Below are 21,962 nucleotides of genomic sequence, written 5' to 3'. Positions count from 1 at the left end.
TTGCTAAATACCTTCAAAGCTGGAAAAAATGTGACTTTTTAAATTTATGATTTCATATTTCTTGCACAATATGGCATCCACAACTAAATTTTAAAAATTGTTAAGAGACATGACTTGTGAAATAATAAAAAATATTTTGACATCTGCTCAATTCCTTCTCTCTTTTTTTTTAAGGGCTTATTGTGATTGTCGGACGTACATTTTTAATTTGTTGGTTGGAGCATGGCTGAATTGTCAGTGTCAAGGTCCTCTGAAGCCAAATGTTAATCTCCTGGTGACCAAACGGGTGGGATTATCGCCTGTACATCTTATGCTTCGATGATTTCCGAAGTACATGTACTCTTCCAGTGGGTTCTGGCATAACTTATTTCTAAAATCTACCCCATTAGCCAACAAATAATGGATGATTCAATAAAAGATTTTATTGTCATCACAAGACATCTGTAGGTCTGTAGTGACAGAAAAATTTTTTGACGTTCACAAGAAGTAAATTTACCAGAGCTATCTTTCCCAGTTATAAAAGTATTCAGCAAACTCTTCCAAAAATTTGAATCGAGGATCATCATGTGATGTGTGTGGCAAAAGATCTGCCTTCTTCTTTCTTTCTGCCTCGTGTAAGTTGTGGTCATTCAAACAATCAAAAAAATCTGTCCATCAACAGTATAAACGTTCCAAGTTTCCAAGACATCAGGCGATCCATACTGCCTCATGACAGAAACCCACCTGATAACTCAGGACTGTGCAGCAAGGCGAACATTCATCACTGAATCTGGTTTTAAATTTATTTGATCATATGTTAATTTTGTTCTTCTAAGCCCATTTTTAACTTCTTCAAAATATAGCTCTGCCACATGCTTCCAAAGGAAGTGATGAGCATGAACCTCTTGCTACCACTGCTTGCCAGATTATTTCTTACAATCTTCACAAGGTGTGGGGGATCAGACAAAAAAAATAAATGTAATGATCAGTGGCATAAACATTTAGCATCTTATAACATATTTCATCAGAATTACAGTGAAGATGTTGAAAACGCTATTTGGCAGGTGCCTTGTCACAAGTAGAAACAATAGCTTTCAGGCCACAGCCTTCTACGACACCCACAGACAGCCAGAAAAGAGGATAATATTCATCAGCAGTTGCAGACCAAGTCCCCAAATATCCTATGCTGTTTTTTTAAATGAGAATTTATTCCTATGACAAAAACCTAATGCCTGAGTTGCAAGTTCGTGTGGCATATAGCTGAAGTCAAACTACCACTTATTTTTATTTACAAACCCAACCAACTTTCTGTTCTCTTATCAAAAGATAAGATCTACTTTGATTGACATTTCATCATGAAGCAGAGTAACAAAGCATTGATTTAGCTCAAGTTTTACTGCAGCCTTTTTCAATTCTTTAGCAACCAAATCCAGTAGAAGCTTTATGTACATGAATATATTCTTTAAAGGTTGATGACCCTGGTAACTCCAGTTTTTTTAAGAGTTTCATAAGCATATTTGCTTGTTGTGCAAAAGGATTGCAAACCACCGCTTTATGAGACCATGACCCCTGCAACAAATGCTTTCTTCTGTTCTTCCCAGAACAGTTGCTGCAGGTTCTTTAAAGTCCAGGCAATTAATTTCTTTCAGACTATCAGAAATGTCAGGGTCTATGTCCATGTATTCCTGTTTTAAATGTTCTTGAAACTGAGCAACATCCTTTTCCAGCCTACTCTTATCATTGCGTCCTTTGGTTTGTCACAAAGGATACCTTGGAGAGGGAAATTTTGGTCTTATTGCTTCTTGGCGATGTGCTTTGTCTGCTTTTTCTTTCATGGAGTGTCTTCTTGACCTATAAACACTCTTTGCATGTTGCCTCTGCAGTACTCACCAACAGTGAACAGGAAGTTGGCCTTACACATGAATAGGAACAGAGCTTACCCTTCTCATAGATATATGTAATGTGTCAGAAATACTTCTTTATCAGTGATTTTAATTTCAGTTAATGGTTGCAAATCAGTTTCAGTAACAGCAGTGCAGAGAGTCTTTTCACCCAATTCTTTAAAAAATATTTTAAGCCTATTTCAATGTCTTTTGCAAATCATGTTCAGGCATTTGAAACACACTCACATTTGCCTGTAACCCAGTGGTTGCAGACAAGCTCACCTTCACATATACTTATTCTGCTTTATTTAACAAGCCAAGCACAGAATTTTTCATGATAATTCACTCTGGAGTCAAATCATTTTTCATGTCCATGAAGCTGGTGTAGACGACACTAACTGGCATGACTGAGGGCTCCCGTTGAGAGATATGTGACAATTTTTAACATATGCTACTGTTTATCTAATCCATAAACACAACCACATGCTTTAAATTACATTTAATTATTATAAAATAAATCTGGATTTATCTTCATAGTATTACACTTTTCTTAATCATTGGGTTTCCCCTTCCTACTTGTTTTCCAAGACTGCACATTTATGAAAATTGTTCACAAAGACAATATTTCAGATAATGTTTGACTCTTCAGGTGCAGTAGAAAAACTTGGATTCACTTTACAAAGTTCTTCAGCAGTTCTTGACACGGATATTCATAGTTTAATCCATATGTATAAAGTCCTTTTATGTCCTGGGCTCCTCATCTTCTTAAAGTATAAGACTTTTTAAAATTAAAATTACACTTACAGGCTTGGGTATAACTGTTTTGGGAGTTTCAAATGATTTTTCAGGCATCCATCTAGTTGGTATGCTCCAGGAACAAGTCCTAAGAATCTTCCAGTAGGGCCTGTTAAAAATGAATGCCAAAGTGAAACCAAATATATAAATGTATGAGCTGATATTAACTTTAAAAAAATCAAAGAAGAAATGGGACATGGATACAATAATTTATATATTTTCTATTCTTGATTAACAACTCTGGTTTACAGCATAAGAAACATCTTAAATCAGCTATGTGTTGGCGAAGAGGGTGTGAGCTGAAAACACTGTTGTTGATAATGGCCTATTCATATAGGTTGAGTTTTTAAACAATAAGAAGAATATAATAATCAGAACACTTGCCAAGTAATGTATAATGAATGACGTGATTGTAAAAAACTAAATTTGTTTTTGTTTGGGCATATCTTCGGCTATGTGACAATTTTCTAAGCCTTATAGTCGCGAACTAAAAGCATGTACAGGAAAGAGGAGAGTAAGACGCGAATAAGCGAACAAACAATAAGATCAGTACCTTTTTTTATGCACTCTTCTTCAAAGTGCCTTGAACAAATCTTGGCTCTCAATGGATTGAAACTTTTATCCGAACGGCCTATAGCATGAATGAGAGCAGCTAGCCACTCGTCTTGCTCTTTCGATACACCTGCCCGCGGAAGGACAGAAAAGCTTACACCAAAAGATTTGATACTAGCACAGTGGCATCCTATCATGCAGCAGTACGAACCACCTTTAGGGTGTTTCTTTATTGTTGTTACTCTCGCAGACTTTGTTGACATAGTCATTGAGATCGTTCGCTAAACAGTAGGATAATCCACGAATAAATATACGTCCGTGAATAAAGCGGAAGCTTTAAACCAACCAGCCTCTTTCTGGTATTAAATTGGATTCTCACACATACTTCTATGATTTCTAGACTGAAGATTTCCCCCAGTTCGGCCGCAACTCTAGGGGAGCTGTGAATACGCGCGCGGAGTGTACTGCGTTTATATATAAGCAGTAGCCCTACATTATTATTATTTTTTTATATATATATCATTTGTGAAAATGGTGAGTTCCTGCTGTGCAGTCGGTTGCACTAACCGACAGACAAAAAGATTCCAGCAAGTCTTTTCATGTGTAAATACGCGCTACTGATATGTATTATGATATTATTGAATATTTTGTATGTGAAATTGTTAACACTAATTCTTCAAACATACTTGTCGTCTATCGATCAGTGTGGAGCACTATAACACATATACAATTAGTACATTTGAAATTTTTGAAAAATGATCAAACAAAATTATATGTCTAAGTTTTGGACACTACGTATGATGCAAATTTGATATTATGATGTAATAGTATGTTAACAGATGAAAAAGTTGTACCACTATAAATCACTGAGGGATTTACACGGCTAAAGCTAAATAATTTAAAATACACTAAAATAATGGTAAGTGGTTTTAAGAATATGGGCTACTTAAAATATACATTTAATCAAAATGATTGATTGATTTTCACATGCAAATGTGTGTTGACATTTCCAGATTACCATCAAATGCATCACAGAGGGCCTTAATTATGGCTAAAGGCTGGTCCTGGCAATAAATTATTCTGAGCAGTTTTCCTTACCTCACTGACGGTGTATTGCTTTTTTAAGTGTTTCTTTTAAAAAACATTAGAGAAGTGCACACTAGTGTTGGCACTGCATGCTGGATGCAAATTAACAAGACAAATCACTGGAATTCTGTTAACATGCTTATATTTAGTTGTGTGTCTCATACACAGTGCACAGTATTTATTTTTCATTCTTGCTTGTATAACACTTCATATTTTTTTTTAAACAATAGCCACTTTGTATATTTTTCAGACTGCGTTATTAGTGTAACTTAATCTTTAGGTTTCATATTTCACTGACTTTGAACTCTCCTCAAAAAACAAAAATGCTAATAAACTGTCACTTAACTGAATGTCATGTAGGTTTATGCTTTTCAATTTAATTTTTCCACATATTATGCTTGAGTAGCATCCTATACAGATTTAAAGTGAAAGTATACTCTGGAAAAATAATTTGTTTTTAAGACTTTTTTATGACATTTTGTCACAGAATAATCAAATATAAAATAACTAACAAAATATGCCTTTAAGTGGTTACAATGAATATTTTGATTGTAATCAATTTTGTTTAAAAAATGTGACAATTACTTTGTGTTTATTCCTTGTCACAAACAGTTCCTTTTTCTTTCTGAATGTAAGAAAAGTCATGATCAATTTTTTCAGAAAAATCATTCTTATATACAGAAAGAAGTTGTATTAATCAGGCAGTTACAACTAGACTATTCTCCCACATTTCTGTAACTTCATACATTGCCATGAACTGTGGGCAGTCATGCCTAGTGTTTTGAGCCCACCTTTAACAGTGAGGAAAAGCGCAATACAAATCCTGTTAAAGTCTTGGAGGTAAATGTGGTCAAAGTGGGGATGAGAGGACACCAGAAAATTACATTTGGGGGATGCCCTGGTAGAGTTTAAAATAACGACAGATTTTGATACTTTGACATATATCACATATGATTCAGATGGATTTTTGTTGAAAGAATGTTTTGTTGTTGAATAAATTTTTCACATCTACCCTCACCAAATTTACACTTAAATTAGAAAAACTTCGTTTTCTCCAGTGGAATTTTTTTAACCATGGTGTGTTCAATGAAAACAAAAAATCAGGATAGGTCAAATCTGCAGTAATTAAATTTTGTAGTAATACTCAAATAAAAAACCTACAATTACATGCATTGGCTTGTTGCTATACATATTACTTTGGCTGTAATTAACTTTTAAAGAGGAGTTTTCTTTTTGTCCTACGCAGCTGTGGCCCCACACATCTCCAAGACATTCAAAGCTATCAAAATGAGGATTCTACTTTTAAACAGGTGGGGATTTCTCCTCACTTGCTAGTGAATAATGGAGCCCACCTTAAATTAATAAGAAATTTTTTAAAATCTTTTAAGTTCATTAATACATGTAGAAATATGATTATAAAATGTCAGGGGAAAAAACCCCAATTTAGACTCTTGGCATTGTGCTAGTAGCAAATTAGATCTAACCAACCCGAATATTTTAACATTTGAATTTGTAAGTGCATGGTTTACTTACTCTTAATTGGTGTTCTCGTTTTACGTATGCTCCTCTCGCTTTAATAACACCAGCTGGTAGCTGGTACAAACTGGCTAGTGGGCTCTGAATACTAGCAGTGGTGGTTGTTAGCGTAGTGGATGTGCAGGTGACTGTGGTGGCAGATTGGGAAAGAGCAGTACTGAGGCTGGAAGTCAGCGTTCTCAGTTGAAACTGAGGTGTAGAAAATGCGTGCTTTTGTATGGTGGGCACCGAACCCTGGATAAGATATTTATGTTTCACTTCGAAACCTTCTTGCCTCATGAGGTTATACGTCACTGGGTAACATTCCGGTGCAAAGTGTCGTTCGCACACTACTGAGTGTCTTGTAGGAGAAGTGAAGTCTGCCCTACACACACGAACAAACTGCACCCATTGTCTTCTCAGGGACGGGTCTGTTGGGAAACTATGAATGCTTATGCCGTCAGAATTTTTTCCCATGCATTCGGCAACAGCGCAGGCCTTTCCTGTGCGTTTGCGCTTAGCAGGTGAGACATTTTCTGCATGGCACAAGTCAAATACTCTTTGCTGAGTTTGCTCCGCCATGTTTGGTGCATGTAATAGACGATTGGCCTTGTACCAACACTTCGTCACATCCGGTATTTCGGCTACCGCGTGTGAGTGATTGCAGTTATTAAATATATCGAAAACCGTTTATCTGTTTGTGACTTCGTGCTCGAGGAGTTAATTATTATTATTAACACGAAAGAAGTCATTAGAGTGCGATATGTTCCAGCATTCGGTTTGTTAATTTACGAATGCGTCTGTTGATGAAATCCGAAAAATGTTTACCTGAGGTAGTGTAGAAGATTAAATCATTGCCTTTTGCTTTGTAAGCCCTTTTTTCTTGCTTACGTTGTTTTTAAACACAGTGTGTGGGGAGTTCCAGATAGGTCGCAGGGTGTGGAATGCAAGCCTGGCTTTATTTTTTCGACTTCTTACATCTTCATCTACAGTTCTACACCTCCATCTTTGCTGTGTTGCCAAGGTAGGTGATCGAAACGGTCAGACTCGTGTAATACATTCCCCATGCAGTTGGAGTACGTGGGACTTCTTGCTTGTTAGTGACCCGATTTACCTCCATCTTCTTGATTTTATGGTAAGGCCAGTCAAGATCGCTGCTTTTTCTGAGAGCCTAGTGAGCTTTGTCTGTGCATGTTGTCGCTTGTGGGACAATTCAGACTGATGTCATCCGCAAAGTCGAGATTCTCAAGTTGCCTGGCGAATCCACTGATCAACGCCCGTGTTGGTGTTAAAGGTTGTTCTTTTTCGTGATCCAGTCTATGGCGATCAGGAAGATTGCTGACGAAAGCACACAACCTTGCATCACTCCAGTCCTCATTGCGAAGGGGTTAGTCAGCTTTCCATTGTGGATCACCTGCATGGCATGTCGAGTCCTACAGCTGCTGGATGATGGTAATGAACTTTGATGGAAATCCATAGTGCTGCATCAACTTCCAGATGGTTTCCATGTCTACGAAGTCAAAAGCCCTCTCAAAATCCACAAATGTCATGTAGAATGGCGACTGTCATTCGATGGACTACACCGACATTGCATACCTAATTCTTTCTTTCAGCCTTTTAGCTGACAGTTTATATGTTTTTGTATGATTAGCACTACTGTAGACAAAAGATTTTTTCGGTTTTTGTTTTTGTTTTTGTTTTTGCAAAACCAAGATTTGCCTGCACTCTATAAGCGATGGGATGACAGTCGCTGTAAAATGTTTTGAGCAAATTTTGGGGTTCGACGTTGGGACGAAGTTTGCTCGGCACGCTCGAAGTTAATCCACTGGCGTCTAAGACCAGTATTTTTAGGAAATGAGTATAGACTAACTTCTTTTGACTGTCGAATTGAATATCTAACAACAGCACATTGAGTCCCTGTCTGTTTTCTTTTACACACACAAAATGATTTGGTTCTTCGAAATCAGCACTTGCACATGATGCCATCTTGGAAAAAAAGTACATTAAGTACTCATTTTCCATTTAAGTTTTAGTGGATTTTTTTAGTAATTTAAAAAACATTTCCGCACCTTTTTGTCTTAAAATGTTACGGAGATATGCTTTTGTAATACTTTTGTGAGACTCTCCGTGCTTGGGTTAGCTTTTTACGGGAACTTATGCAAGGGAGCTAACATTGGCACTAGTTCGCCACATCGCATGCGAGTTGTGTCTCTTAGATCAGGAATGATGAACTTTGTGAATTTTTTTTTTTTTGTTTTTGTTTTTTGTTTTAACTTTACACGTCCGTGCTTTAATTGCACCACTACGGGTTTGCGCAACTGTGATAATTCATCCTTCTTTCCATCCTTATCAACGCGAAAGTAGGTATAGGTGTCTTAACCCTGATCAGTGTCTTAGCTGTACGTGTGGGTTGTCTCGTGTAGTTGGCGCACGTGAAGTCTGATCCTTCACTAATAGTCTCAGTCAGCGAGTATGCGGTTCTTTTATAAAGTTTTCTAATAAAATGATCCTCGTTTACGGCCATACCACGTTGGACATAACGGTTTACGTCCGATCACCAAAGCTAAGCAACGTCGGGCCCGGTTAGTACTTTGATGGGTGACTGCGTGGGACTGTAGTCGAATATTTTGCTTTTCTTTCATTTATTTCATAGTTTTCTTGTGAAGTGTCGTGAACTTATACATCTTGCCCCCCATCTTCATTTCCAAGCATTTTTCGGGTGTTGTAGGCAAACCATTTAAAAAAAAAATGTCTTCCTTCTTTCTTTAATGTTTACACGATTACGTAAGTTCAATGGAGACATCAACCCGCGCAACTTGTCGGCTGCAGTGAGCGGCTGGGGCTCCAAGAGGGGAATTTTCTCTCACAGAAAATACAATGCATAAACGTATAAAATGCATTCTATGTTTATACAATTCCATAAGTACAGAATGCATTCTGTAGCTATACATTTCATTCTACACCTATATCGAATGCATTCGATAGCTACATTTCATTCTACACTTATAGAATGTATTCTATAGCTAGAGAGAAAAACTCGGTAAAAACGAAAGAATGGAGGGTAAAGCAACGGCAGGAGCATCAAACGCATTTCAAGAGTCCTCATTTGCATCTAGTTGTTCGAAAACTACTAAGGGACTCGGGTTGTTTCCCTTGCGAACGCTCTGAGAAGCTAGGATCCGTTTCAACCACTGAATTTTTTTTTCCCCGCTGTTTCTTGGTAACAACGTAGCTGTAGAAATACAGTAAAACGTTGAAGATAACATTTGCAGTCAGAATAGCAAGCAAACCCTTAAAAGTATGGCGAGTTTCTACATTGAAAGCAACTTAAATGGCATGCTTTGTTGCCAAACCCGAATGTGACGGAAATCCAGTTGATACTGTCATGTATGTCTCCACTATTAGGTATCGCTTCTCGGCCTTTTGGCTAAGATCAAAGTGTAGTATCTGTTCTTATCAGCTTAATATCTGATACGTCCTCTATTAGGGGACTTCGATATTAAACTGATTTTTGAAACATGACGGAGTGTTAGGGGCTTGCTCCACCTCTGTCACGGGTCGGCCTGGTATTGCAGTACCTCCAGGATCGGCCCACTCTCCTCCGGGAGAGTAGTTAATATAAATGTCAGTTAAATGTGAGGCAGGGTAGATTATATGGTGGTTCGGACCCATGACATTGAGGGTTGGCTTTCCGAGAGAAATATCATGTTCTTGATAAAATTCGCGACACTGTTTCTCTACATCCACTGGGAACTGATATTTCCTTAATCTTTTTATCTTGAAAAATCTTCCACACTTGCAAATTGACAAAGAGAACACATTACTAATCATGTCTGTTAAAGAAATAAAAGAAAAAGTCAACATCCAAAAAACTCTGAGATGCACAAAAATACGAATACAGTGATCCCTCGATTATCGCGGGAGATGCGTCTCAGAACCACCTGCGATAACTGAAAATCCGCGAAACAGAAACGGTATATTTATTTATGTATTTATACACTATATTAAGGCTTTATAAACCCTCCCCATACTTTTACTCTTCATAAACCATACCCACACTGTTCTGCGCATGTATTGTACCTTTACAGCGTAGCGTCTCAGACAAGCGATGTTGATTCTCGTTTCAGAGTAAACTCGTGCACTATTTACTGTAATTCATATTAATTTTATTATTTATGATATTATTTATTGTTAGAATTAATATTAGTAATATATTTTTATGCACTTAGTTGAGTGTTCCAACTTGAATTCGCACACATAAAAATGCTTACTAAGGCTACTTACACTGTCGAAATGTGACTGAATGACCATCAATACCAATGAACATTTCTCACAAAACTTTTTGTTTTAAAAACAAAACTCATGGCAATAAGAAGCTTATGAAAATTTCTTGTATTTGCATCCAGTAGCTATGTGAGAAATATCTTTTGTTGCATCACAGGCGATTCTCCAGTCGATGAGCAAAGTGTAGGTTACAATATATTCCTGTTGGATAAACCTTGGTCTCCATTTTATTTTCAAAACCATCATTATCAGTTAGCACCATACTCAATGATGAATTGAAGTCTTCAGGTTCCTTCTTTATAAAAGTAGTTAAACCATCATTATCTGCCTGCACCATACCCCATGGTGAATTGAAATCTTCTGGTTCTTTCTTCATAAAAGAAGTTAACTTGTTCACACTAGATGATTCTTCACTTCCAGCCATGAAAATCTCTGTTTTATTTTCAAAACCATCATTATCTGCTCGCACCGCACTCCACGATGAATTTAAGTCTTCAAGTTCTTTCTTTATAAAAGGAGTTAACTTGTTCATAGTAGATGATTTCTCACTTCCAGCCGCTGTAATTTCTATATCAGAATTGTAAGAGAAAAGACCAGTAATGAACAACCACTAAGACTAATAATAATAATATAATAAAATTATAATAATTATAAACAATAAGACTAATAATACAGAAACATTTATACAGCACCTACCCTGACTAATCAAGAACCACAGTGCTTCACATGCATACAAAATCTAAAAAGATGCATGAATGCACCAATTTAAGGGTAAGATGGTGGGCATCAAATGTACCCTAATGCACAAATATGAATTCATACCACACACACTCTTCTACACAGAATGAAAGAAAACAAAGTATCCAGAGAAAGACACACATGATCAACCCTCTAAACTGTGTCACATCTACAGAGAGGAGAGAGGTATGTCAGAGCCAAGATTCAAACCCACGGTACCTGACTCCTACTGTTGAGAATGGCACTTTACTCACTGCACAACGAACTACCCTTAGGTAACCCAGGAACAATTGCAGGCATCATTATTTTCCTACATGTACATACACAAACTACTTACCAATGTCATCAATATCTGGATTGTCCTCCATTTTAATTGTTTTCAAGAAAATTTTAGTTGATCCAGTATCAGTGCCTGAAGCCCTATTTTAAAAAAAAATTAAAATTTATGCTGATGGGAGAAATAGAACGATACCAGTACTCCAAAAATCTTTTGAACTAGACCGGTTAGATCTATCAGTTTATTTGAAAACATGCAAGTTCAGAATTTAATCTGCAGCTGATATGTTTACATTAAGCTGTAAATATTAGACTTGTTTAAACATCAAAGTTACCTTTTGATAACCAATTTTCAATTTGTTTTTTCTTTTTTAGATATTAGATATGCCTGTATTTAACAAGTCACTCCTTTTGTACAAAGAAGAGATAACGACGATGGGTGATGACGATAATGTGCAAATTATATAGTTCAGAGTCATGCTCATATTGGATCATTCACTCACCACTTGACACAAAATCTAGATCAATGTATAGTACATAAAGGAAACAGAAAAATGGACAACGATGAGGATGAAGTACAAAAGATGTTGACGATACAGAGGTAACAGCTGCAACAAAGACTTAGATAAAGAATAAAAGCAATCAACAAAAGTATATCGACCAGAGAGAATAATCAAGACATTTAACAGCGACCACAGGAAGTAGATGGGAGTATGATTAGTGCTCATGGAAAAGATCTGGTTTAATGTTGATATAAAAGACTCAATGGCAGGTAAGTGGCAAAGATAAAAGAGAAGGGAGTTTCACTCCTCTGCTGCATCACAGTTAAATGGGCAGTGACTATACTTTTTTTTTTAATTTGGTGAAATATGAATACTGAAGCAGTCCACACCTGATCATTTGCGTGTTATCCTTTTCAGTAATATAACATACAAAGTTGCAAGACTTTTAACATAAAGGGATATGCTTTAACATGTTAATAAAACAGTTTTCTCCAACACATAGCCAACAGCCTGAAATGTACCATGAAAAGAATCCAAGCAAACTAATTTAAAGCCACAGCTACAGATAACATTAGACTTACATGGATGAAAGCAGCATTTGTTTCTTCAACCTTTTAGCTGATCTTTTAGTCTTCACAGGGCATGGTTGCTTGTTTGGTGTATATTCCTTGGATAGCTGAAAATTTATGTTTTTCCTTCAGTTTTTTAGAATGGCAAGCACAAAAAAATCCTCAACGACATATAAATTACATTAAAATGTCTTTATTGCTGGCCCTTTTTTTTGTCACTGAAATGTCATCATAAATTCAATGCATATTATGGAATGGATAAAATCTGGATGTATTTCTAGCTGTCTTGCTCTGAACTAAATTCAGCAGATGAAATAGAGAAATGACTACAAATTGATGTAAACACACTTAAACCTGACGATTAGCTTACTAACATAAGCATCTCCATAACAATAAAATATATTAAATATGAGAAAACACTTTCAAAACACTTTCCAACATGAGTATGAATAGTATGTCAATCTCCCTACTACCACAAAATGGTATAGTAGCGAGAGTGGCAATCCAAAGCAGGGGTGGGCAATTAATTTTCCCAAGGGCCGCAAAGGGCGGACTAATATAGTTTAACTCAGACATGGCGGGCGGCCGGTTTTTCTGTTCTCTATTTCCACCCTTCCAAACATTGCCAGCCTCCATAGTTCCATCCACCTAACTGCGATGTCACTAGCATATAGTAATCGAAGAATTTCACAACTTGTGTACAGTCCACAAAAAAAGTTAGTAGCGAGAGTCCTGGGGTCATAGTAATTTTTTTTTATAGAATTTTATAGTATATAGTATAAACAGAAAGCAGAAATTGCTTAAGGCCCAGCTTAAAACTTCTCACAGATAAAGGGAGACCACTCAGCACAATGCTACCCGCACATAGCTGTCTTGATTCCATTATAGTCTCTGATTAATATGACTTTATCATGTCTAAATTTAATTCTCTCATGAGAATGAATTAAACGTTACTTGCATTACTAAGTTTGAACAAGAAATAAAATAAGTTTTAACAGTTTTTAACTGGCGTGCGCTGCAAACGCAATTATTTGAAACTCATTTACCCATGTGTTTGCTTCCATGCATTTACTAGTGCTTTCACTTGAATTCTGGAAAAAGGAAAATATCAAATTAAATAATAAATACTTCTTTCAAACTGAGAGAAATTGTGTCAAGTCAAATACAATTTTTTTGCACATAGTCTTTGCATATAGCATACATCACATACCAATATGAAAGTTATATGCATAGTCATAAAAATGTATCTGTCATTTAAGCTTACAGTAGCATACAGTCCAAAGCAAAATATCTATTGCACATAATGTGTTAACAGCACAGTGAATGAAGCAAAATTAAATTACCAGTTTATCAGTGCTGACAGCTGTATGGGTGCTAATACAATGAGATATGTAAATATTTCATTTGAAAATATTTTTACCTATTCAAACACTTTAATTTATTACAAGTACCACATAACACGTTTATTGTTATGTATATACAGTCTTTTAAATATGTATATTGTAATGTTATCTAACAATAATGAATAGTGCATTTTGTAAACAGTAGCACTGACACTGATCGACCTGTTTATGCCGTAGTCTGGCGACTGAAACTGATCGTCTGTCAGAGAGATCCTTCTTTCTTTTTCGAGCAATTTCATTGTGTTGAAAAATTGTTGGAACTGCATCTGGCAGAAGGCGGGCCGCGAAGGGCAAACCTAACTGTCTGCTCATTCGGGTCCTGCTGGTAAAGCAATCGTAAACAAAATGTTTTGAGCATAATGTGTCCGAGTCTTTGGGCTCCCAAAGCTTTTTCGTTTTGGGATCGAACCTTTTTATTCGAATGGCCCACTCTTTTCGTAAGGCTCTGTCTTTCGGAAATTTGTGAAAAGAATACTTTGAATCTTTTCCTCCTTTTTCTTGGCAATCCGGTGCAGCACATTCTTTTGGCATCGTTCTGTTTCGCTTTGAAAAAGTCACTCGCAGACGTCATAAGGCCATGTGACGGAGAACGAGATTTTCGTTGCGCAAACGAAAGAGTCCGGTATAATTTATCTTATTAGACACAAACCATGCATAACCTTGATTACTTGGCATATGAGCAGACACACAAAAGTAAAAAGAGATTCAAAGCGATTATACTCTTTATGATATTCTACACGGTTTTATTTTGACTTAAAAGATACATTCGAGGCTTGTGATAAGGCTGTGGCGACGGTCCAAAACATTTAAAAAGTTTTCAATGAAAACAATATATTCTTTTACGATTTCAACGTACGAAAGCAATACATGAGGAATTAATTATTCTTTTTCTCACTTTATTAGCACTTATTAGTACTACCTCATTTGCCGATGTTTATGAAAATTGAAACATTTCAATGTAATCAACCTGTTGTCACCATCCGCAGAGTCACCGCGATATCTTAGCGAGATGTTAGCAGACGAACTTGCGTTTTGACGCTTGTGCATGGATACTTCGTCTGCTAACATCTAAACTCCTTGCAATGGGCGTTGTTCACGAATTTACATTGTAGTGTGTTTAAAGTATGAAATTACACTTGGCAAGCTAGTCATTTCCTTACACACCAGACCGTAATATTCTATATATATATACGATCATAATTTAATCGTGCTTTTTTCAAATTACTTTTTTCGGTAGAGTTTGAATAATGCTTACTGTGTGTATCGGACGTGCATAACAACGATGCAGAAAATTCAGCAGTGAGGTTTGCTTATGCCATTATATGCATGTGCTTTTAAAATTTATGTTTGCAGTTTAAATGTGTGGGTACATGGGTTCGTTTATCAGAGTTACAGACATGGTGCATTTGTGAGGAGTGGCCACAACAAAAAGAAGAAAAGAAATGTTGCCATTTCTATTCAGAAATAGGCATTACAGTCGCATGGTTGAAATCAGGTAAAAAACTCTTATTTGATTTTTTTCCCTTATTTAATTTTTGTGTTGGTTACTTTGGGGATGCTATTTTTCCCCACTGAAATATCATGTAATTACAAGCATGCAAATTATTACCTTTTCCCACTACTGAAGGTAGGCTCAAAACACCCATACCTATATGTAGGTATACCAGCATTCACTTCAAGCAGATGCCTTACAATCATTCAGACCGATGCACATGGGTTTTTTTTTTCACAACACACAGATGAATGCACACACAAGGTAGAAGAAACAGTACCTGAAGTAAGCCATCAGTGGTTAGTCCTGCGAAAGACATCCAAAAAGAGGATGTTGGAGGAGATCTGAATCCACGACACCCATTGCTTAATTACAGTCATAGTGACTGGTGCTTTAGTCACTTTGATGCCAACCATATGTAAATGCTTACAGACTTTTGAGAGAAATGTTCTGAATACCTAATGACTTTATAATGGTTCCTTCAGGTTTGTTATTGTGCTAATAAAACAGATTGATATATAAAAGTGATATAAGGATCTTAAATGCAACTTTGCAAAATATCTTACTCTTTGGTGTTCTTGTTTTAAAATGTCCCACAAGTTACAGTCTTCTGATGATCTGCTTTTATCGTCCTGCTGGCTGACCTTCTCTCCACTACTTTCAGATGTCAGTAGCATGTTGATCGTCGTAAGTAATAATTGTTAATTTAAATTCTAACCACTGTATTGTACTAAACACAAATTTCAATGTGATTTGTTAAGGTCTTTGTTGATAAACTCGATAATGTCTCTTACACGATTTTTATTGTTTTGTTTTTTATTGTTTGCGATCGAGCCTCTTTATTTGTATGGCCCACTCTTTTCGTAAAGCTGTCACTTGGAAATGTGTGAAAAGAATATTTTGAATCTTTTCCTCCTTTTCCTTAGCAATCGGGTGCGGCACATTTTCTAGGGATCGTTCTCAGTTCTCTTTGAAAAGTCACCCGCAGACGTCATAAGGCCACGTGACGCAGAACGAGATTTCGTTACAGCGAACGAAAGAGTTCGGTATAATTTCTCTTTTAAACACAACACCATGCATAACCTTGATTTCTTTTTATAAGATTAGGTACAAAAATGAATGAGATGAGATTAAAAATATTCATGCTCTTTACGAGATTCAAAACAGTTTTATTTTGCCTTGAGTATCCCTATGTTTAATTCAATTCAAACAATACTCAATCGAATTTTTCTTTTTTCAGTTTAATAGCGGTAGTCTTTCTGCAGCTTTTTTTATTCCTTTTTTTTTTTTTTTTTTTTTTTGGCAAAAGAAATCATTATCGAAGAGATTTTGATCATTCTCAAAGGCGCAAGTTCAAAGAATCTTTTTATCGGGTGGCATTGAGCAAGTTTTATGGACTTCTCACATAGTGTCTGTGAGATCGATATTTTGTTATCAGCCGCGCACTGATGCAAGAGCTCTTAATTGTTCCCTTATCTCAATGCCTGCTTTACCAGAAACCTCCAGCTGGCCTCCATGCCATGCTGCACCTCTCACACGATGCCAACAGACTGCCACGTTTCATACCGAGGGGATTAAGTGTTTAGTTGAGTAATGTTGGCGTGTATGCTAAATGAGCTGGCTGTGTAACATGGACATCTATGCTGATGTACTTGCAGACTGTTCAGCCGTAAGACATATCAACTTATCGGTCTTATCACCATTTTGAGATTTCTTCGGAAGACAAACTTTTATCCTCCCTATGCAGCTGGTGAGGTCTGAGATCAGTCTGTGATTGGAAATCAGGGAAGTGACAGGAGACTATTTCACTGAACAATTATTTCTTTACTGTTAATTTATTGAGTTCGCCATGGAATCTGAAGTATTTAACCAATCCGAGCTAGAACGACTGCGAACAAAGTAAGTGTTTCTCCTCTCTCTCTCTCTTTCTCTCTTTCTGTCTCTCGTCTAATTCTCTTGCGTTTTTACTTTTTCGCCATTTTTTAAATAAAAGCTGTTGAGTTTTTGTACAAGTTTTATTCATCCATTTTTAACATTGTCCCAATGGAAAAACAAACTTATTGAGCCATTAGGTTTGTAAAATTTATTCAGTCATCTGATGAAGCACGCAACCGATGAACTGATAGATCGGTGGCTCAAGTGAACGAACTCTTCCAATTGTCTTTTTCTGTACTTGTTACAAGAATGCTGCTAATTACTAAAGGCTACTAAAAACTAAATATGGAACACTGAAGTAAATTTCTAATAAGTCAGCAAGAAAAGCTCTTTTCGAAAAAGTTAAAATATATTTATATTGAGTATTTTACGCAAAACAAGCACACGATGTTGATTTTATGGATTAAACGATATTTTATTAAACTGCTTATAAGATGAAATATTAACAAAGAATACCAAAATTTTTTGAAACATGAAATTAAAAGCAAGTAATTTTTTCTATGCTGCACAACGATGTGTATTGTCCTCTACCCCTCTTTCCGCACCCTATGCCTCAAACAACGGCCCTGCGTGCACCAGCTGTTAGGAAAATACACCAAGCTGTTCAGGATGCTATAAGAATGTCATCACAGTTTGATATTTTATTCCTGCTTTTGTCGCTTGCGTTGTGAAAAGCTTTAAAGCACTTTAATCAAATTCTGCTAGAACTCTGTACTTTGACCGTCTTCCCAGAGATTTTGGTGGCACATTGACGCTGGATCATAAAAGTGTTTAACATTCAGATGAATAGTTAAAGGCGCTTTTGCATGCAGAATGTTTGTTGCTGACATTATTTCTTGGAAAGAGTTGAGGTGGAGTCCGGGGGGAGGCACGCCGGTTATATCTCCGATCTGACTGCCAATAAGCAGTAAACTCAATACCGAAAGCTTGGTAAGGCCATGCAACTGCCCGACCTCTGGCTGCGAGTTCAAAGGGTCAACACTTTCTTGTCAACAGCACTAAAATGCGTTGCCTGGATACCGAGAAGCCAGGATGCTAACAGATGAATTGTTTGCCCAAAAGCATTACAGCTGGAAGGCTGGAGGTATAAAGTTTTCATGCAGCATCTGCTCCATCTCTCCACTTCGCATTATCATTAATTCTTATTACCTCAAGCGCACAGACAAACAAGACTAAATGGCTGCTATTGGCTACTCTCAGGACTCCAGGTACATCATTGCATGCCAGAAATACATTCGATCCGTTATGTTCGTTGTGATGTCTTTAGTCTGACGACGTCATAAAAGTTCGTTGACACGTTTTTCAACATGTGCAGCAAATACATGAAAAGTTCAGCCTTTATATTATTATATATTTATACACGCTGATGATATAAACGTATCTACGTTTAGTTTTACATTATTATTCATCATGTCTGGTATTAAATGTTTTTTATATATTTGTTATTAAACATTTATCTGTCTTCGTTTATACACGTTTGTCTCTTTATATAACCTAGTTTACTCTTTAAAACGTTTTGTTAACTTACTGAAATATGTAGTCACGAAACCGAATTCTCAGAACATATATATGTATAGAAAGAGAGAGAGCAGGGAGGGGCATTTTTTATCTTTTTCCACTCTGTCACCCTGTTGACTCTCCTAAGCTTAATTATTAGGAGTCAGAACACGTTACAGATCTTCTGCTTGTCTGAGCTTCATTATGGATGATCAGTGTAAAGCTAGAATACAGCTTATTTTAATATCTTTTTGAACGACGAGAAAAAAATAGCTTCTTATCTGCACAAACCCTGTTGCTCTGCCACTCCTTGCTGTCCCAGAAAAACAAACGCTGGCTCCGAAATAAAAGTAGCGCTTCAGTTACCATATAAAAAAGTTGAAAGCTTTGTACCGGATGCAACCGCAAACTGTATTATTTATGTATGAGCATACTCTAAGCAACTAAGCGAAGTGCAGTTTCCGAGCTGCGCTTAGAGGTGCAATCGATGATGTAAAGGGTCGACGAGAAGGTGGGGTCACGGTGGTCAGAGGGTCAGATCGCTCTGTACAGGCTTCGGTCACGGCGAGCTTGCAGGGTGTCCGGGGTGCTGGCCGTAGACCAGTACCAGTCGGCGCACAACCAGAAAGAAAATAAGATTCCCTGTAAAATATTGCCTTCTGTACTTTTGCATGCTTTTAGCAAACTTTGGCAAAAGAGTCGAAGGTGGATTCTGTCACATTGCCTACTCAGTAATAAAACAATACAATGAAAAAAGCGCATTTTGACGCTTGAAGAACAACAGGAGAAATAAATACAGTATGACAATTTGGGAAAAGCAAGACACTTTTTATAAGTGGAGCGAGAAACGATAGAACGTTAAATAAATGGTAGCATCTATAAGAATGCAAAACCTATAATAAAGGAAAATACAGAAGACGACGAAGAAGAAGAATATATATATATATAAAATGAAGATAAAAAAGAGGAAACAAGATTAAAGGCAAAGGTGGTCCCATAAGTATAGGGACTGACGTCAGATTGGTGTGCAAACCAGCCGCCTCCGCTTTACGCATGGCTTAGCATACGAAGCTAAGAAAACCTCTAGCTGGCAAAAGCACTAGCATATGGAACATTTGTTCGGCAGTTACTGAAAGCAGGCCACCTCAGCTTTAATTATTCTCCAGCTAATGCGTATATTTTGTGTCACAGTAATTGTAGTACCTATACCACCCCGAAGTCAGTCACAAACAATCGACACAATGCATCGGAGACTTTGGAGAAGTAAGAAAGACGCTATATAAGGTTTCTGAGCCAAACTCGAGACTTTGGGATCCAAGTGGTTGCCACATTCTAGCTGGCCCATTTTATTCCCCCATTTCTATAACTGGTCAGTCCATACTTCAAACGAACGCACTGACGTAACCTACTTGTGCTGACCCTGTGATCTGCTGGGGAGACTAATACAATTTATCCCCTTTGCGTTTCTCTCTCTCTCTCTCTCCTGTAAGTTGAGGTAAGTGGGTGGATATGTGTGGGTATAAGTAATATTTGGTGCCTGTAGTTTAATGGCTTCAAGTCTCTTAAAAAGACTATTTTGTCACTGCAACCATTACTTCATTCTGCTGGATGAAAAGTGGAATTGTCAGACTCTTATCGGGCGCCTAGCAAACAACAACCACAGCGGACGACATTAGAGTGGCGTGGCCCCGCCTTCCCGTGCTCGAGTAGAATTGAAGGTGCTGCCACACGGGGTTTGGCAAACACTGTTTTCTTGAAACAGTTTCTGAAACAACCTCGTTTTCCCCGTTTGCCGTCTGGCATACTCCGCATACCGTTTGGCAAACCGTATGGGAAACTATTTTTCCTAGTGTTTGCGGTTTTAGAACTTGCTCTATTTTGGAAAGTGGTTTTCAAACTGGCCGCCAAATCCACAGTCCCGCTTGGAAATTTAAAGGAGGAAAATACTGCTATTTACTTTAACTATTTCAAAGCCACCAGGAATTGTGGGACCCTCTGAGAACATATCGCAACAGACAGTTGAAAGCGAGTCTTTGGGGTTTTTTTTTTTTTTTTTTTACTTTTCGGAAACGAATTTGTCCGGGTGGCATCGCAAGTAGGGAAACTTTCCGAAACAGATCCTGAACTGTTTTCCTTGCTTTCGAGAAACTGGTGGTTGACAAACAGGTTTGCAAAACTGTTTTTCGTCACAGTGTGGCAGCATCATTAGCCCCTCACGTTGCTTACAGGTGAAAACGTGTACTTTGAAAGCGAATAATTATTTTTTGTAAAATAGCTCCACTTAAATGGCTGCAATTTACTTAATTTACAGAGTAGATATATTTTGTCATCATCTGAAGATCTTTGTACATAACCAAAAATAATAAAAAATAATAATAATAAACCTTAGTACAAGATAAACACGCAGCCCATCTAATGTTATGTAATACTTCAACAGTTCCACGTGCTACATTTCGGTCAGTACGTTAAGTTCAATCAGCTCCGTTACTGAATAAATGAAACTTTGATTGCTGTACCAGCGTAACATTCAAAATAAATGACACTGGACTTAACCTGAATACCCGACTAGAAATGTTTCATCTCATTACAAACAAAAGCCGCGGGTGTTAAGAATTAAAAACACTTTGAGAAACCCGTCTGGTCGTGTTTGCGCGCGTGATGTCGCAAAATGTTTGAGCTGTTTGGTTTGTCCAGGAGAGATAAATCTTTGTGTAGGGGAAGTTACATAGGTAGAGTGGTGACGCAATCATGCCCGTTGAGCTAGTAATCTTCCATTAACCCCAGTTTTAAGCTTCCTTCTCTTGTTCACACTTCCTGCGAAAAACTGAAATTTACAGACAGAAGACTTTCAGAAGATAAGGGTTGATTAAACGTTGACGCAGTGAAAATACTTATTCGGACACTTCGTATAATGAATGTTGTCAATGAACTGTATCAACAGCAAGTGGTGACTCAACAGAGAGTATGAAAGAACAGATACCCCGCAATGGTTGCCCCCTCCACCTACGCCTCCCTCACATATCACCCCGATTTATTCTTGTCTCTGCCTTTCGTCATAGTCATAGTCATAGACATACCCTTCACCTCATCACTGACTAAAAAGCTTTGAAGTGGATCGATGTCCAAATCCTGCAATCTTTACCTGGAGACAAAACGGTATTGTACAAATATCCATTTAAAGATAACATTACAAATTTATTGATGGTATTCTATGACCTTTTAAATACATTATATTTTGGTTTCAATATTTTTATGTGGATGAAAAATAAAGCAAAAGAAATTTTTACATTCGACAAGCCAAACACGCCAAACCTGTTTCAGGTTTTATAAAAGGAGAAGAAATGGAGTTCAGCAGGATTAAGAACAAACGTGCAGCAGCTGTGTCTTGAATTGACTTTTACAAGTAAATAAGGAAGACTTTCTAATATAAAAAAAAACAAAAAAAAAACAACAGA

At 37.1% G+C, this 21,962-nt stretch overlaps 1 protein-coding gene, 1 long non-coding RNA gene and 1 other non-coding gene across 4 annotated transcripts; 2 read left to right on the top strand and 1 right to left on the bottom strand.

Moving 5' to 3' along the window:
- Window positions 1-3,211: 3,211 nt before the first annotated feature.
- Window positions 3,212-4,645, top strand: LOC112554288. Its single transcript, XR_003097228.1, has 2 exons — window positions 3,212-3,812; window positions 4,223-4,645. It is a non-coding gene; the product is annotated as an uncharacterized LOC112554288 (long non-coding RNA).
- Window positions 4,646-9,217: 4,572 nt separating this feature from the next.
- LOC112554742 lies at window positions 9,218-9,410 on the top strand. Its single transcript, XR_003097307.1, has one exon. It is a non-coding gene; the product is annotated as a U2 spliceosomal RNA (small nuclear RNA).
- A 769-nt stretch (window positions 9,411-10,179) lies between these two features.
- Window positions 10,180-14,563, bottom strand: LOC112554666 (THAP domain-containing protein 5-like). Of its 2 annotated transcripts, none has more exons than XM_025222604.1 (5): window positions 13,746-14,563; window positions 13,227-13,271; window positions 12,193-12,287; window positions 11,170-11,252; window positions 10,180-10,661 (listed from the first exon to the last, which is right to left on the bottom strand). In XM_025222604.1, the coding sequence occupies exons 1-5, from the start codon at window positions 14,112-14,114 to the stop codon at window positions 10,246-10,248; spliced, it is 1,008 nt and encodes a 335-aa protein (XP_025078389.1). In that variant the 5' UTR covers window positions 14,115-14,563; the 3' UTR covers window positions 10,180-10,245. The 2 variants fall into 2 exon arrangements, with proteins under 2 accessions (XP_025078389.1, XP_025078390.1); XM_025222605.1 differs by having other exon boundaries at window positions 12,223-12,287.
- Window positions 14,564-21,962: the final 7,399 nt, after the last annotated feature.

Source organism: Pomacea canaliculata, linkage group LG13 (assembly GCF_003073045.1).
Source record: "Pomacea canaliculata isolate SZHN2017 linkage group LG13, ASM307304v1, whole genome shotgun sequence".
In the NCBI taxonomy this organism is placed as follows: Eukaryota; Metazoa; Mollusca; class Gastropoda; order Architaenioglossa; family Ampullariidae; genus Pomacea; species Pomacea canaliculata.
The sequence above is the reverse complement of the archived record's forward strand: the minus strand, read 5'-3'. Positions and strand labels throughout refer to the sequence as shown.

Bases quoted from the DNA above. Each gene is read 5' to 3' on its own strand.
- LOC112554666 (XM_025222604.1), bottom strand. From the start codon at position 14,114: ATGCCAAAAGAATGTGCTGCACCGGATTGCCAAGAAAAAGGAGGAAAA. The intron at 12,288-13,226 runs GTAAATGAGTTT...ATAAATTTTCAG, and splicing joins GCATGGAAGCAAACACATGG to CTATCCAAGGAATATACACC. The intron at 10,662-11,169 runs GTAAGTAGTTTG...ATTCTGATATAG, and splicing joins TCCAGATATTGATGACATTG to AAATTACAGCGGCTGGAAGT.